The following is a 15,000-nucleotide window of genomic DNA, read 5'->3' on the forward strand; positions in this document are numbered from 1 at the left end:
CCCGGGTGCTGCATGGTGGCTGCCCACTCTTCATAGCTAAACAGCTAGGATGGGTTAAATGCAGAGGAAGAATTTCCCCATGGGGATAAATAAAGTAGTAAAAAAAAAATATGTTTATATATTTTTTGAAATGTATTTATTTATTCGTATATACACTTGCTCGTCAAATCAAGCTTGTGAATGTGTGTGTGTGAGTGTGTGTGTTTGACAGTGGGTGGCCACACGTGTGCATGTGCCTGTGTGTGTCTGCGCATCATCTTTACGTCCCATCCAGAGTATCCCCAGGTGGGCTTTGTCCAGATGGCAGGGGTCCAGTAGCAGCGAGGGTGGGGGGAGGGGGTTGTAGTTTGGGATGGGGTGTAATGGGTCCAGAACAGGCCCTGTAGCCCAGCGCGAGGCTCATTAATCATGATGTCAGCTGTAAATGTGTTTGGGGTTAGGGAGTGATACCCTATCCCCTCTCTATCTGCTCTAGCACAGCCACATAACACCAGCCAGATAGCTCTCTCTCCCCCCCTCTCCCCCGAGCACACTCTCTCTCTCCCTCTCTCTGTCTCGCTCTCTCTAACGCTCGCTATCTCTCTGACATTTCACACCTTCTGCAGTGCTTTTAGTCAAAATGGAAGTGTGTGTGGGTGAGTGTTTGTGCATGTGTGTGTGTGCATGTATTTGTGTTTCTCTTTATGTGTGGGTGTCTTGTCCGCGCAGGTTGGTGCAACCTGCGTACCTTTTATGATATGCATATATGTGTGTGTAAGTGTTACCTCTAGCTGACGGCTTGGCTTGGTTCAGTTAGATGGATGAACTGCCGTAATGTGTTGCGACAGAAAAGCCAAGCTCTATCTGTACTCAACTGTGCTAGATAAGACCGCCACTTAATTCCTCCCTTTCACATGCACAACCACACACACACACACATACACACACACACACACACACACACACACACACACACACACACACACACACACACACACACACACACACACACACACACACACACACACACACACACAGCACTGTCACATTTGAGCAGGCCATGCTCTTATTGCCTATCACACCTCTCACCACAAAGAGGGATCTGTACAAACCTCGGAGTGATGGATAAAGTGTGTGGGGGGGGCAAAGGAGAAAATCAGAGAAAGAGAGAGAGAGAGAGAGAGAGAGAGAGAGAGAGAATGCAGATGGAAAGGGGACGGGGAAGAAATCAGAGAAGCGCGGCAGAGAGGGGACGTGTGACTGGGAGATGGAGACAGTGAAATGGTGAGGAGCTAACAGATGGGTGGAACGACTTTAAAGCACAGCGGGAGCAGCAGCAAGAAACGAGATAAGGTGCAGTGAAAGAATCAGATGAGCTACGAGAGCGAGCTGAAGGAAGAACAAATGAATGAGAGAGTAGTGACAAGAGTCAACAAGCAAAGGATAGCGAGTCGTGCGCACACACACACACACACGCACACACACACACATCAGCACTTTTGAGAGCTTGATACAAGGTTCGGGGGTTCGGGGCAACTTGCCCTTCGCACCTGAGAGTGTGGTGCGAATCTATTAAAAACCCTTTATTTGAATTGCACTTCCCCGCCTATTACAGTCAAGTTAAAAGTGACTTTCAATCTGGCCTCGCTTTGCCTGCATGTCCGACAGATCCAATTAAGGCTGATTAATTATTTAGGATCTCTAAATAGGCACTAAGTACACACGTGTGCAAAGATGTCTTACGGTGGCTTGTCGGCTGTGCCGCCCCGTCTCTGAAATCTTATTTCTGCTGTGGTAAAAAATCATTGTGTGATGAAAGGCTCCGGTCCCCCGGTATTTCTTAAAATGAAATGTGCTCATCCCGAAAAGCTCGTTTTACACAAGGCCAAGCGCTCGCTGATTTCGAAAAGCTCCGTTTCTAAAAGTGGAGGGCTGAACCAGACCTTTTGTTCGCTGCGAACGCCGGGGCCTCTCGACGGCGTTCAAACCCCGCGTTCCCTCAACGTCGTCCCGCCAACGTGCTCTCCCCCAGCCGCTGGTTTGTTGGCAGGTGATAATCAGCCCTTTGGCGGGGCCCATGCCCCGAGTTCATTGCCAAAGGCGGCGGGGCGTATTCAGCAAACAAGGAATTAGCATGCAAATGGGATGGGAGGAAGAGGGCGGGGCTGGGAAGGGTAGAGTTTAGGGTCGCAGGTCAGACACTCCCCGCAACTGATTGGGGAGCTGTCAATCAACGGTGGCCCGGGGCCGAGGCGGGGAACAAAGAGGAACAAAGATGGCTGACAAAGAGGCTCCCCTCTCCCTCAAGTTTAACTTCACTTCCTCTTTTGGGGCATAGCTGGAGTGCCCCATAATTATTAGAGTGCCAATCACTCCGTGGGCGATGCAGTGGCTGATGGACTCTCGGGCCAGACAGAGGCCAGCTGTGGAGTGGTGCGGCGTCACCTTCGAGACCCTCTGCCGGAGCATGCTGCAGTGTCAGAAATCCACCGCTAAGATCCGGGTTAAATTCAGCCCTCTGCCGACCCCAAAATATTTCCAATCCCACTTCATCAGCGCCGTTTGGCGAGGAGAAACCCCCGCTAGGAGGAACGAGCCGCGGTTCTCAGCGTCTCGCCATCCCGCCAGCACCACGGGACACATACAAAACCACAAACTCCTTTTTTTTTTTTCGTTTTTTTGCTCTCTTACCCCTCCTTATCTCTGACGGACAAAAGACAGACAGGGACCCACCAGGGGATGCCCAACCTCCCCCGCCCTCCTCCCCCGGCTCAAATAAAGACACAGACGCTCTCCCAAGAGAGAGACAGAGAGATGGGGTGAAAAAGGCCAGAAAGGAGTGGCCGTGAGAGCAAAGAAAGAAACAATTTGAAAGAAAACATTGCACGAGGGTGGCAGATGTGTAGAAAAGTGTTAAAAGAGATGGGGGGGGGGGGCAAGGGGACAGTGAGTGGCATAAATAACGAAACTGGGGGATTGTTTGCATGTGTGTGGATGATGGCAGCAGGATGGTACTTTGTGATACATGGACGAGTAGGTGTTTTGTGGTGTGGGGAAGAAGACAGTGTGATGGTACTTTGTAGTATGCAGATAATGTCAGTACATATTTGTGTATACATAAGATGTGTGTGTGAGTGTGTGTGCATGTGTGTCTGCTTGTTGAAATTGTATTTTGTGGAAATGCCTCAGTGTGTGTAGGGAAAGACGGGGACAACAGCAGCAGTAACATACAGCTAATTAAATCACTATTGGACAGAGATGGATGGCCTAACACACACACACACACACACACACACACACACACACACACACTCCCTTAGGCCCCCTCCCACCATGTTTGCCTGTGATGTGCATCATTTAGTCCATAATCATCTGCCTTTCATTCTCCATGTTTTTCTCAAGGTAAGCCAGTGATGATTATCACAGAGTACATGGAGAATGGATCACTTGATGCATTCCTGAGGGTAAGTCATGCAGTTCCATCTGTCTGTATGTGTGTGTGTGTCTGTGTCTGTGTGTGTTTGGGGGGGGGGGTTGTCACTTGTGTGCATATAATGCATGTTGATTACACTTTTACTCTGCATCACCGCTCCACCAAAATTGCAAGCGTTCATCAACAACCGTTGGCTTAAATGAGCACCATAAATTTTTGGGACATTAAGTTCTTTAATCAACTTATTTGTGAGTGATGAGAAAATTTATAGTAGTTTCATTTGTGTCCAGTAAGTGGATTACAAAGAAGTAAATAAATGCTGCCTAGAGAAAAAAAAAGTCATCATCAATCTTATTCAGTCATACAATGGCCAGTTAATCAAAAGCATATTTGGCGAAAACCTGGTCTAATTGATTGAGGTTCTCTTTAGAAATGGTTCATTTGTTTTTATTACAAGTTAAAAGTGTGTTGTTGTCAAATGCAGACATAATATATAACACCTAAGTACAAAAATGAATAAACATGCACATTTATAAATAAATGTCTTTTATCGGAAAGAAGGAGTGGAAACAGTCAAGCTGAAATGGAGTATTTCAGTTTGCCCGCTTGTTTCTGCAGAAGAACGACGGGCGCTTCACGGTGATCCAACTGGTGGGCATCTTGCGTGGCATCGCCTCGGGCATGAAGTACCTGTCAGACATGAGCTACGTCCACCGTGATCTGGCAGCTCGTAATATTCTGGTCAACAGCAACCTGGTGTGTAAAGTGTCCGACTTCGGCATGTCACGTGTCCTGGAGGACGACCCTGAGGCAGCCTACACCACTAGGGTGAGTGTGTGTGTGTGAGTGTGTGTGTGTGTGAGTGTGTTCTTGTTTAAGTGTTTTTACAAAAAAAACAGTAGGGAGCGTTCAGGTGGCGTAGCGGTCTATTCCATTGCCTATCAACATGGGGCTCACCAGTTTGAATCCCCGTGTTACCTCCGGCTTGGTCAGGCATCCCTACAGATAAAAATGGCTGTGTCTGCGGGTGGGAAGCCGGATGTGGGTGTGACCTGGTCGCTGCACTAGCGCCTCCTGTGGTCGGTCGGGGCACCTGTTCGGGGGGAGGAGGAACTGGGGGGAATAGCGTAATCCTCCCACACACTACATCCCCCCAGCGAAACTCCTCACTCTCAGGTGAAAAGAAGTGGCTGGCGACTCCACATGTATCGGAGTTGGTGTGTGGTAGTCTGCAGCCCTTCCCGGATCAGCAGAGGGGGTGGAGCAGCGACCGGGACGGCTCGGAAGAGTGGGGTAATTGGCCAAGTACAATTGGGGAGAAAAATTGGGGGAAATCCCCCCCCCAAAAAAGTACATATATATATAAACAAATAATGAATAAATAATAATAAATAAATAAGAAAATTATAATAAATTAAAAATACTAAATGAATAAAAATAAATAAAGTGTGTCTACAGAGGCCAATTTCCTTCTCTGTATGTCGTCAGCTTTCATTTATTGGCTCTACCTGTCATTCACAGGGAGGGAAGATCCCCATTCGCTGGACTGCCCCAGAGGCCATCGCCTACAGGAAGTTCACCTCAGCCAGCGATGTTTGGAGTTACGGCATTGTCATGTGGGAAGTGATGTCATATGGCGAGCGGCCATATTGGGACATGAGTAATCAGGATGTGAGTCATGGTGTTGCACCGAAGCCATAAATAAATGGATTAGCAAAATTAGTTTGAATGCATTTTGGAGTAACTGCAAAATCAATCATCCCAAATCTAATGCCGCATCAATTATGTTTGGGGAAAAAAATCTGTCCTTTCAGTTGCAAATCACTTTTAGTGGTAGAAAGGTTTTCTCGTTTCTATTAGCATTGTTGAATAATGTGATTATGGGCACAGCCAAGTCTTGAAGGTGTCTATTACGTTGTTCGGATCATAACAAGAAAAAAAGAGTGGGATTATTCACCTTTTTTTTGTTTTTGTTAAATTTCCAGCCTGCTCTTATTTGATGGACTTGCATGTGGACCCTTCCTCTTACAGGTGATCAAGGCTATTGATGAGGGCTACCGGCTGCCACCGCCCATGGACTGCCCCGTGGCCCTCCACCAGCTGATGCTCGACTGCTGGCAGAGAGAAAGAGCTGACCGGCCCAAATTCGGACAGATTGTCAACATGCTGGACAAGCTCATCCGCAACCCCAACAGCCTGAAGAGGACCGGGGGAGAGACAACTCCAAGGTAGGAGGCCTGTGGGTGATAGGATGAAGGACACAAATGGTGCCAAAGATGGATATTTGCTTACTATGTAGCACGTTCACAAAATAGGCATGGCATATTGAAGCATGAGCCTCGGCTAACTCCTTCAGACACCACACACTTGTGTGCCAAACACACACACATACACACACACACACACATTCCTTCTCATTTTTTTCCCCCATCAACATTAAATATTACCCAGTAGTAACCAGCCCATTAATTTAAACAAAAAATACCTTTCATTATGGGTTTCGCTGCAGCTAGCCTTAATGGTGTTGGAAAGTGAGGAATGTGCACAGTGTTACAGACGGGAGAATTATGACGTAACGCCGAGTTAAAAACAAACATGACCTTACTGCACTAGCACCATTACTCTGGAGCAGCAAAACGTGTTAAGAATGACCTACATGTGTTTACAGACTTGACGCAGTCCAGTGGGAGTCTGTTTCAGTTTAACAAGTGTGTGAGCAAGCATGCACAGGGCGCGCGCGAGCAAACACACACACACACACACACACACACACACACACACACACACACACACACACACACACACACACACTTATCGAATGCTACACATACAAAAAAGGGGGGGTGTCCTTCAGAAATAATTAGCAGAACCGAATCCTATAAATGCAACTTTTACAGTTATTGGGGAGAAAGGGGAGGAAACACTTTACTTTAACTGAGGGTGTGTGTGTGTGTGTGTGTGTGTGCGCGCGTGTGTGTGTGTCAGCATAACCCTGCATGTGTGTGAGCATGAGTATATGGCGGTGTAAACAAGGTTCCTACACGATCTTTTCTACCAACTGAGAAGGGATCACTTATTAAGGGTCTGACATGACCTGCCCTTGCAGTTTAGCTCAACACCCTTTTAGAGAGAGTGAGAGAGAAAGAGAGAGAGAGACAGAGACAGAGATAGAGACAGATAGAGAGAGAGACAGAGATAGACAGCGATAGAGAGAGACAGAGAGAGAGAGAGAGAGAGAGAGAGAGAGACAGAGAGACAGAGATAGAGACAGCGATAGAGACAGACAGACAGAGACAGAGAGAAAGAGACAGAGCAAGAGAGAGCAAGAGAGACAGAGAGACAGAGACAGAGGGAAAGAGACAGAGCAAGAGAGAGAGAGAGACAAATTCAGCCGAGTGGGGCAGCACATTGGCGGAGTGTGCCTCACCTCAGGCTCACGGCCCTGGATGTAAATATTTAATGGCTGACAGCAGCACAGTAAAAGCTTGACAGAGAGAAAGAGGGTGGAAAAGGTAATTTCAGAGAAAGGGGGTTAATTTTGCCTCGCGTCAGGGACAACTTGCACTGGGGCAGTTTCTGGATATGAACTCGCGCTGTTGGGTAACGTTCAGTGAAGTGTGCCCGAGTCCTGTTTTCTTTTCAAATAAGGATTAACTGTGTCAGTAACACCTGGGAGGCACTGTGTTTGAATTGGCCTGGCTTCTGGTAGGACAAATACAAGGGGACACAAGAGAAGCCTGAATTGTGAGAAAACCTGTTGATTCCATCAGGGAGATGAGAGAGAGAGAGAGAGAGACGGCGGGAGGAAGGGAGGGAGACAGAAAGAGAGCGAGAGAGGAAGACGGAGAGAGATTTACCACGGCTCGTTTTATGCTTTATGGGTAGTTAGGTTTTGTGTCGGGCTCTTCTCGTGTTCTGAAAAATCGGCCAAGTTAGCCGCAGAAACCTCCTGAATGCCAGAGGGCAAGCTGTCACTCCCCCCACCTTGGGATTTTGTGTTAACCGGTTGATTTTGGGTCATTTTCAAGGAGGACCGACATGCCAAACAATGCTAGACACTGGATCCCTGCTACCATAGCCGTCTAAGCCAAAGGCACCATAACGGACAATGAATTTTATAAATTGGTCTTTTTGCAAAGGAAAAAAAAAACACCCATAATTTTGGATTAATGCTTGAGTAAAACTAAAAATCTTACAGCAGTTTGGATAAAATTATGAATCCCGGCGGCATTACGATATCCACTGCAGATGGAACACACACACACAAAAAATTGCTCAGTTTAGCCATGAATCTAATGATTATCTCTATCTTCCCTGTCCTCCAACCACCATCTCCACCTTCCTCAGGCCCAACACCACCTTGCTAGAGCCAGGGAGCCCTGAGGCGTCCTCGGCCGTGGGTTCGGTGGAGGACTGGCTGCAGGCTATCGGCATGGAGAGATACAACGACAACTTCACCGCTGCCGGCTACACCACCCCTGAAGCCGTGGTCCATATGACACAGGAGTGAGTAAAGGGCGAGAGAGGAAACAGGGGAGAGAGAGAGAGAGAGAGAGAGAGAGAGAGAGAGAGAGAGAGAGAGAGAGAGAGAGAGAGAGAGAGAGAGAAAGAGAGAGAGAGAGAGAGAGAGAGAGAGAGGACGCATTATAGAGTATGCAGGGTATTTTAAAAGGATGTAGAAAGGGAGACGAGGAGGAAGGGAGGGATAAGATTAATGTATATTTACATTTAACTTCCTCTCATATGCATAAAAGAATTCTGTTATGCGTGCGCACAATGTCTTTTCCATATTTCCTTGCCTCTCCGTTGGAGTCACATGGCTGAGTTTTCCTTTATAACCTGTTAAGATGGCTGGATTAGGGTTCATGTGTTGGCGAGTGGAATTCCTCACGCGGCAGTTAAACCGTCGGGGAAGCGTTGACGGAGGCTGTAAAAACCATCAACGGGGCTCCGGCCTTTGGCACTCAGCTGTGTCTATTTGTTATCGTTGTCCGTGTTCCTAAAGACCATCTCTTTCTCTCTCTCTCTCTCTCTCTCTCTCTCTCTCTCTCTCTCTCTCTCTCTCTCTCTCTCTCTCCCGCTGTCCTTCCAGAGACATGGCTCGCATCGGCATCTCCTCGGCAGCACATCAGAACAAGATTCTGAGCAGCGTCCAGGGAATGCTGTCCCAAATGCAACAGATGCAAGGCAGAATGGTCCCTGTCTGAGAGATTTATTAGACGACGATGACGACGGAAAAACAAAAAAAAACAACAAAAAAACAAAAAGGAAAAAAAACAACAAACAAAACAAAACGACTTCATTTCTTATGAAAAAAAATATAAAAACAAAAAAGATAAAATATAAGAGACATATAAACTATGAAGTAATAGTTTACCTCATACATGCACTTTAAATTGGATCTACATGAAAAAGAAGAAGAAAAAAAGAGTGGTGAAAACGGCACTTTTGTAAAATCAGACCTTTACCTTGCCCTTTTGTTGTGGAAAATGGGATATTTCTGTCTGTGAGTCGGGGGACGGATGGACAGACGGGACGCAAAAGTGCTTCCGAGAGGCCGATCTGGAGTGCCTTTAGTGGTTTGGAAGGAATCAAAGGAGGGGTAAAGTAACTCTCCTCCTGGGCAAAGTGTTTTTTTTTCTGGAACTTTCTTTCTGGAATAACCCGCGGAGCAGATATTTTTAATTTCCTGTGACTGTGTTTATTGTATATGAATTGTTTCTGTGGGAATCGCAGGCCGCCCGGGCCACCATTGTTCTCTCTCAGCTGGATCTATTTGATGTCCGACTGACAAAATGGAGGATCCCGATGCTCAGATATAAACAATGAATCTGTGAGACGTCGAGGATTGGATGACGAGGAGCGAGGGAGGAGAGGGAGTCCTGCAGGGAGGGCTTACTGCGAGGTGGTTCTGTGTTTTTACTCTTTTCTGGTCTTGTTTTCTTCCCAAAATTATGTATTTGGTTGCCCTTAAGACATCACCAGGAATGTCTTGGATCTTCCAGAGGGGGATTTCAACCTGTTCTTCCCATAGTTGCTCTCCACACACCCTCTTGCACCACTCTGAACGTTTCCATTTTGAATCTTCCATCCATCTCCCAGCCATCTGTATAAAAAGCCTACGCATTTTTTGATGGACAGCTTATGTTGGACCGGTTGAAATGGCTTCTTAAAATTTTGGACGTGGAAGTGAGGGGGATGAAGTTTCATCGGGCCAAAGCGGAAAACAATGAAAGCGTCGCGGATAGTACGTCATAAATCAACATCATCGTCAATTTTCCCATGAAAAAACTAATGAAAAAACACTTGGAGGAGGTTATTCAAGCCATTGTCACGGTGAGAATCATGGAAAACAGATTTTCCGTGTCGAAATATTTTTTCTCCTTGCACTCGACGCAAGTTGTGTTTATAAGCCCTTTGCTTCACCCGCATTATAAGGCTCATTATAAGATCAATATGACAACACTAAAACCTTCTGATACGTAACATTACGTTTTCTCTCAATATCGATATAATGTTACATGTATACTAACCCCCGCCTCCCCGACCACCAGCGCAAACCTACTCTCTCTCTCTCTCTCTCCCTCTCTTGCTCTCTCTCTCCTGAGTCCGGGCTCGTTTGACTCTCAGCACAAGAGACCGTGTTAATTAACAAGCAAGTCGCGCCACCCAAGGCAAAGAGAGCAGAGAGAGCAGATCAATAACCGCTGGTCTGTGATCAGTCACAGCCCCGAGCGCCGCTGGCATGTTAATAAGAGAGATTTATCAGCTACTGACTCGTAGTCATCCAGCGGGGCTCACAAGAGTGGCACGGCTCACTGAAGCTTTCCTGGAAGGGGAGGCCAGTGCTTCCCTAGCATGCCAACAAACCGATTCGCTGATGTCAGGACCGGGCACTGGGCGCTTTGTGTTTTGTTTTGCAGATGTGGACAATGTTCCATAGAGTTGGGAGGCCGTTGTTGGTCAGGATTGTACACGGAGGAGAAATGGTTTATATTTCAAACCTCCATGACTGACGCAGCCTCTCATTTCTCTCTCTCTCTCTCTCTCTCTCTCTCTCTCTCTCTCTCTCTCTCTCTCTCTCTCTCTCTCTCTCTTCCAGCTGCTGTCATCCATCTCAAACAGGATCCCCGTTAGGCTCACCATGACCAGAATTCCTCCTCCTGCTCCTCCTCTTCCCCCCTCCCCCCCATTTTTTTTCCTTCGTCTGCCCCTCCTCTCTCCTTGGACTCCCCTCCGACACTAAGAGGAGAAATCCATCTCAATGCGTCTGGGATGTTCACAGCAACCATCGCGCCACATCCACCTGTCGAATTAGCAACTAGTGCTCCCCAGCCATCCGACAACCTACTGGAAACACTATGAATGATTTAACAACAACAACAACAACAACAACAACAACAAAAAAGAAACAATAACAAGAATGTAATATAATCTAAAAACCCTGCTCCAGTGGATAATGTACTTGTATTTTTTTGGAAATGTTCATTTTATTTTGTGTTTTTTTTGTTTTGTTTTTTTTACATGTTTTTTTGTTTGCTCGTTTGTTTTGTTTTGCATGTATAGTAACAAGCGTTTTATTCAATTGTACGAATGTGTCTTAAGGTTGCACGGCGTGCGTGCGTGTATGGGTGTGCGTGCGTGTATGGGTGTGTTTAACCGTATGACTGACAAGCGTGTTCAAGTACTATCAGTAATGGTGTCTGCTTCCATGCCACCGCGGTGGCAGAGATGACAGAACTGTCTTTGTTTCCGGAAGAAGATAAAAACAAAACATGTATCCCTGGACTTTGCTTTTGTGTCGTCTTAATGGGTGCAAGGTGTGTCGCTTCCATCGTGCAAGCTCTGCTCAGAAACAGCATTCACTAGCAGCGTTCTCCCGCGGCTGCTTCCAGTCAGTGCAGCCGGCTGCGGACGCGGACATGCGGGTGCAGACTGTGACAGTAACCCGCTGCTCATACAACCGGACACACACACACACACACACACACACACACACACACACACACACACACACACACACACACACACACACACACACACACACACACACACGGGACAGTCGACACGACGAGACCGCGAGCTCACGTGAACTCCCAAGTGGCTGAGACCGTATCACGTGATTGGGATGGATGGACGGTTGGGTTCGACGCGGCGGTCCCATGTAAACAACGGCGGACCGGAAACGGGGGACGCGGGCGAGGAGGAAGTAGTCGGCCGTTACTGTTGTTTAGTCCAGAATGCATCGTACAACAGTCAGGTTCAACCCAACGGACTTTTTATCTCTTCTGTTGCTCTTTGGTTGGAAACTCTCCTTCCGGGAATGTTTTTTTGGGTTTTTGTTTTTCCGGAACTCGCCTTAGGCGCGTCTTCACACGATACAAGAACACCTCTGCCCTTAAATATCAGCGCGACTGCTCTCCGCTTTCAGTGATGCTTTTCGTTTCGATATCTATGGAAAAAAAGGACCTGTTTGGAATTATGCAAGACACATTGGGAAAGAGAAGGAAACTAGAATGTACTGTAAAATACTTTTTTTTCTCCCCCTCCCTTTACTTAAATGTCGGACGATTTGAAAAGAAAAGAAAAAAACAAAACAAAAAACTAACAAATGCAAAAGATAATGTTTGTCATTGTATGCCTTCCGATGCCATATGATCTAGCCATGTAGATCTAACGTTCGCTCATTGCTCTTCCGTTCTATGTCATCATGTTTTGTTGTTTTGTTTATGTTCGTTTGCTTTTGGTCAAGGAATTCTAGGTACATGTAACTTATGTCATTTATTTATGGCCTTTTATATCTAGTTTGTAAATTGATAGCCTAAGTGAAGAAAATGAAGGGGTGCCAAAGTGCATTCTTATTAAAGTAGAAATCATACGATGGTCTATCTTGCCTTGAATTACTCATGCACACATGCATACACACGCGCACACACGCACGCACGCACGCACGCGCACTCTTGTGAGAGCCTGGCGCAAGACAAATCATCTTTTTAAGGAAGCGAGCTGATTACAGAGCTATTATGTATTGATTATCGCATTATGTGATTGCATATAATGGAGAGTTGCACAACAGCAGGGAAGAGCAAAGGTAGCAATTTTTTGCCCTAGTTTTTGCTTTCTTTTCTCTCTCTCTCTCGCTCTCTCTCGCTCGCTCGCTCACATGCACATGAACACACACGTATACTTACAAAAAAAAAAAAAACATAAGTCACTTGACAGCATGTCCCTTCTCCAGCACATGTATAGCAGATATCCCAATTCTGGACTCGAAGCTTGGCCCTAAGCTCCTCTCGGTTCTCTGGGCAACAGAAGGCAGCGCTCCACTGGCACACGGTATGTATGTATTTAATCAGAACAACATCTGTTTCCTGCACTCATTTACAGTGCTGATAACTGATTTTCCTGAGTCTTTGATAAGGGCCGAGGGTGTGGGTGGGTGGGTGGGGAGGTGCATTTTTAGAACAGACTGAGGTGTGCACGGAGCCAAACACTGTTTCCTGAACAATCACCAGAACAAGACATCCATATATTAAAGTACAGAGGATTGCAGGTGGAGATGCTTATCGGTTTTGGAAAAGAATTGCACGTATGCGTTAGTGTGTGTGTGTGTGATTTGCAGTTTGTTGGCAAACTCTTGCATCTTGGAGGGGGAATAATATTACCAAAGCTGTGGGTGATCAAGCCCCCCCCCCCCATACTGAGAGCATGCTTGTTTGTGATTTTGACGACTTGGCATAGCTTTCAGCGTTGCAGCTAAACATGTATGTGTGCGCTTGTGTGTGTGTCGAAGTACACAAAAACTTTACAAATAAGCATAGTGGCAGAAGAAGAAGAAAGCGGGAGATGAGAGGGTGTTGTACCAGAAGAGACAGATGGTGGGATGAAATAGATGGAGAGACACACAGAATACAGCCTTTGCAGTGACAGCCACACAGTGAGAGGACGAGAGAAGAGAGACAGGAACCCATAATGGAGTAGGTGATATAGAAGGATATGGTTGTCTGTCTGCAAAACAGCTTTGCAAAGTAGACTAAGTCATGAGTTCAGGTAAAGGCCATGTTTCAACTGGAAGACTGCCCCCGCTCTTGGATTGTGGAAATGACCGCAGTCACCACAACTCAATGCTTCTGTCAGTTAAAGCGCTTTGACTTGTACGTTAGCCAAGCATGCAACAGAATTGTCTTCTACATTTCAGATCTTCAATTTCTTTTCATTAAGATAAAACCACAGCACACATGGTGTAGAGAAAACACGCAAACGACTTGATTTGTTTGACTTCTCACACTGATTAATGTGGATTTGTGTGATTCTTGGTGTTACCTAACAGCAGTCCATTTTTTGCTTTGGATTGTTTTTTGTTACTTGAACATTGTGTTTGTGTGAACCCAGTAAAACAAGGGGCTAAACTGAATGACCGAAGTCAACAGTGAACAAGCCAACCACCCAACTCGTCTCTTTCTCTCTCTCTCTCTCTCTCACACACATCCAACACAACACACAGACCACAACACAACATGCACATATAACAACACAACACGCACGCACGCACGCACGCACGCACGCACACACACACACACACACACACACACACACACACACACACACACACACACACACACACACACACACACACTGTAAGCTCCAACCCTTTGTCAACCAATCTAATTACGAAACCCTCAAATGAAGTGCTAGGTCCTGCAGCTGCCTTAATCCCTACAACCCCATACCGTGATTTCAGTCCTCCTCACTGGGTCCCATTGTTAGATAAACTCACTTCCCTGATTGGAAAGATAAGACCCTTCCTAGTGTCAGCCAATCACAGGGAGGCGTCACCCTTCAAGTTGACGTTGCGGTTCCACTGCATCTTTTGTATGGCCGTTCTCGAGTACACCCTTGAATCCGCACAATATCATAATCCATAATCCAAATGCTTCAGTGTTAATCCCCAACCGGTCAGAGAATGCCGAGTATACCTCTCTAAATTCTCTGGGTGATTAGCTAGTGTGCTTTGTTGTAGTGAAGGATAGTTTAAGAGGAAAGACTGCAAGCCATTATATCGCATGGAGAACTATCCCATCTGCCAACAGGGAGATGCTAAAAGCAGTTGGCAAAAGAAAACTGGAAAAAGAAAAAAAAAGGAAAAGTGTAAATTGAAAGCGTCAGTGGGAAAATATTAGGGTTGAGCCCCTCAGATGCCTGAGTATATTGATCGAAATGCTTAAAGCATAAGGTTGACCTTGTGGCCAGTCTGGCAGCCTGTACTCATAGGATTTTTGATGGGCACTATTGAAATGCATGCACACGCACACACACACACACACACACACACACACACACACACATGCACGTATATGTGCATGTTGTGTATGTACAGTATATACTGTGTATATGTTGAAGCAACATACACACACATGCATGCTAACACCTACATCAAATGCACACACACACACACACACACACACACACACACACACACACACACACACACACACACACACACACACACACACACACGTGCAATGGATGTGTGTGCACAACATCCGTTGCACATCTGTCCGTCCTGGGAGCAAGATCCCTCCTCTGTT

The 15,000-nt window shown here is 46.3% G+C and overlaps 1 protein-coding gene across 1 annotated transcript in view; it reads left to right on the forward strand.

Moving 5' to 3' along the window:
- epha4l (eph receptor A4, like) overlaps nt 1-12,287 on the forward strand; it is a 39,444-nt gene extending 27,157 nt beyond the window's left edge. The window contains exons 5-11 of the mRNA XM_056282812.1: nt 3,382-3,443; nt 4,031-4,240; nt 4,934-5,083; nt 5,444-5,640; nt 7,760-7,918; nt 8,505-9,748; nt 10,515-12,287. Coding sequence (XP_056138787.1) covers nt 3,382-3,443; nt 4,031-4,240; nt 4,934-5,083; nt 5,444-5,640; nt 7,760-7,918; nt 8,505-8,619 — 893 coding nt within the window. The 3' untranslated portion in view covers nt 8,620-9,748; nt 10,515-12,287. The remainder of the gene's footprint in view (nt 1-3,381; nt 3,444-4,030; nt 4,241-4,933; nt 5,084-5,443; nt 5,641-7,759; nt 7,919-8,504; nt 9,749-10,514) is intronic.
- The last annotated feature ends 2,713 nt before the right edge of the window (nt 12,288-15,000 follow it).

Source organism: Lampris incognitus, chromosome 7 (assembly GCF_029633865.1).
Source record: "Lampris incognitus isolate fLamInc1 chromosome 7, fLamInc1.hap2, whole genome shotgun sequence".
In the NCBI taxonomy this organism is placed as follows: domain Eukaryota; kingdom Metazoa; phylum Chordata; class Actinopteri; order Lampriformes; family Lampridae; genus Lampris; species Lampris incognitus.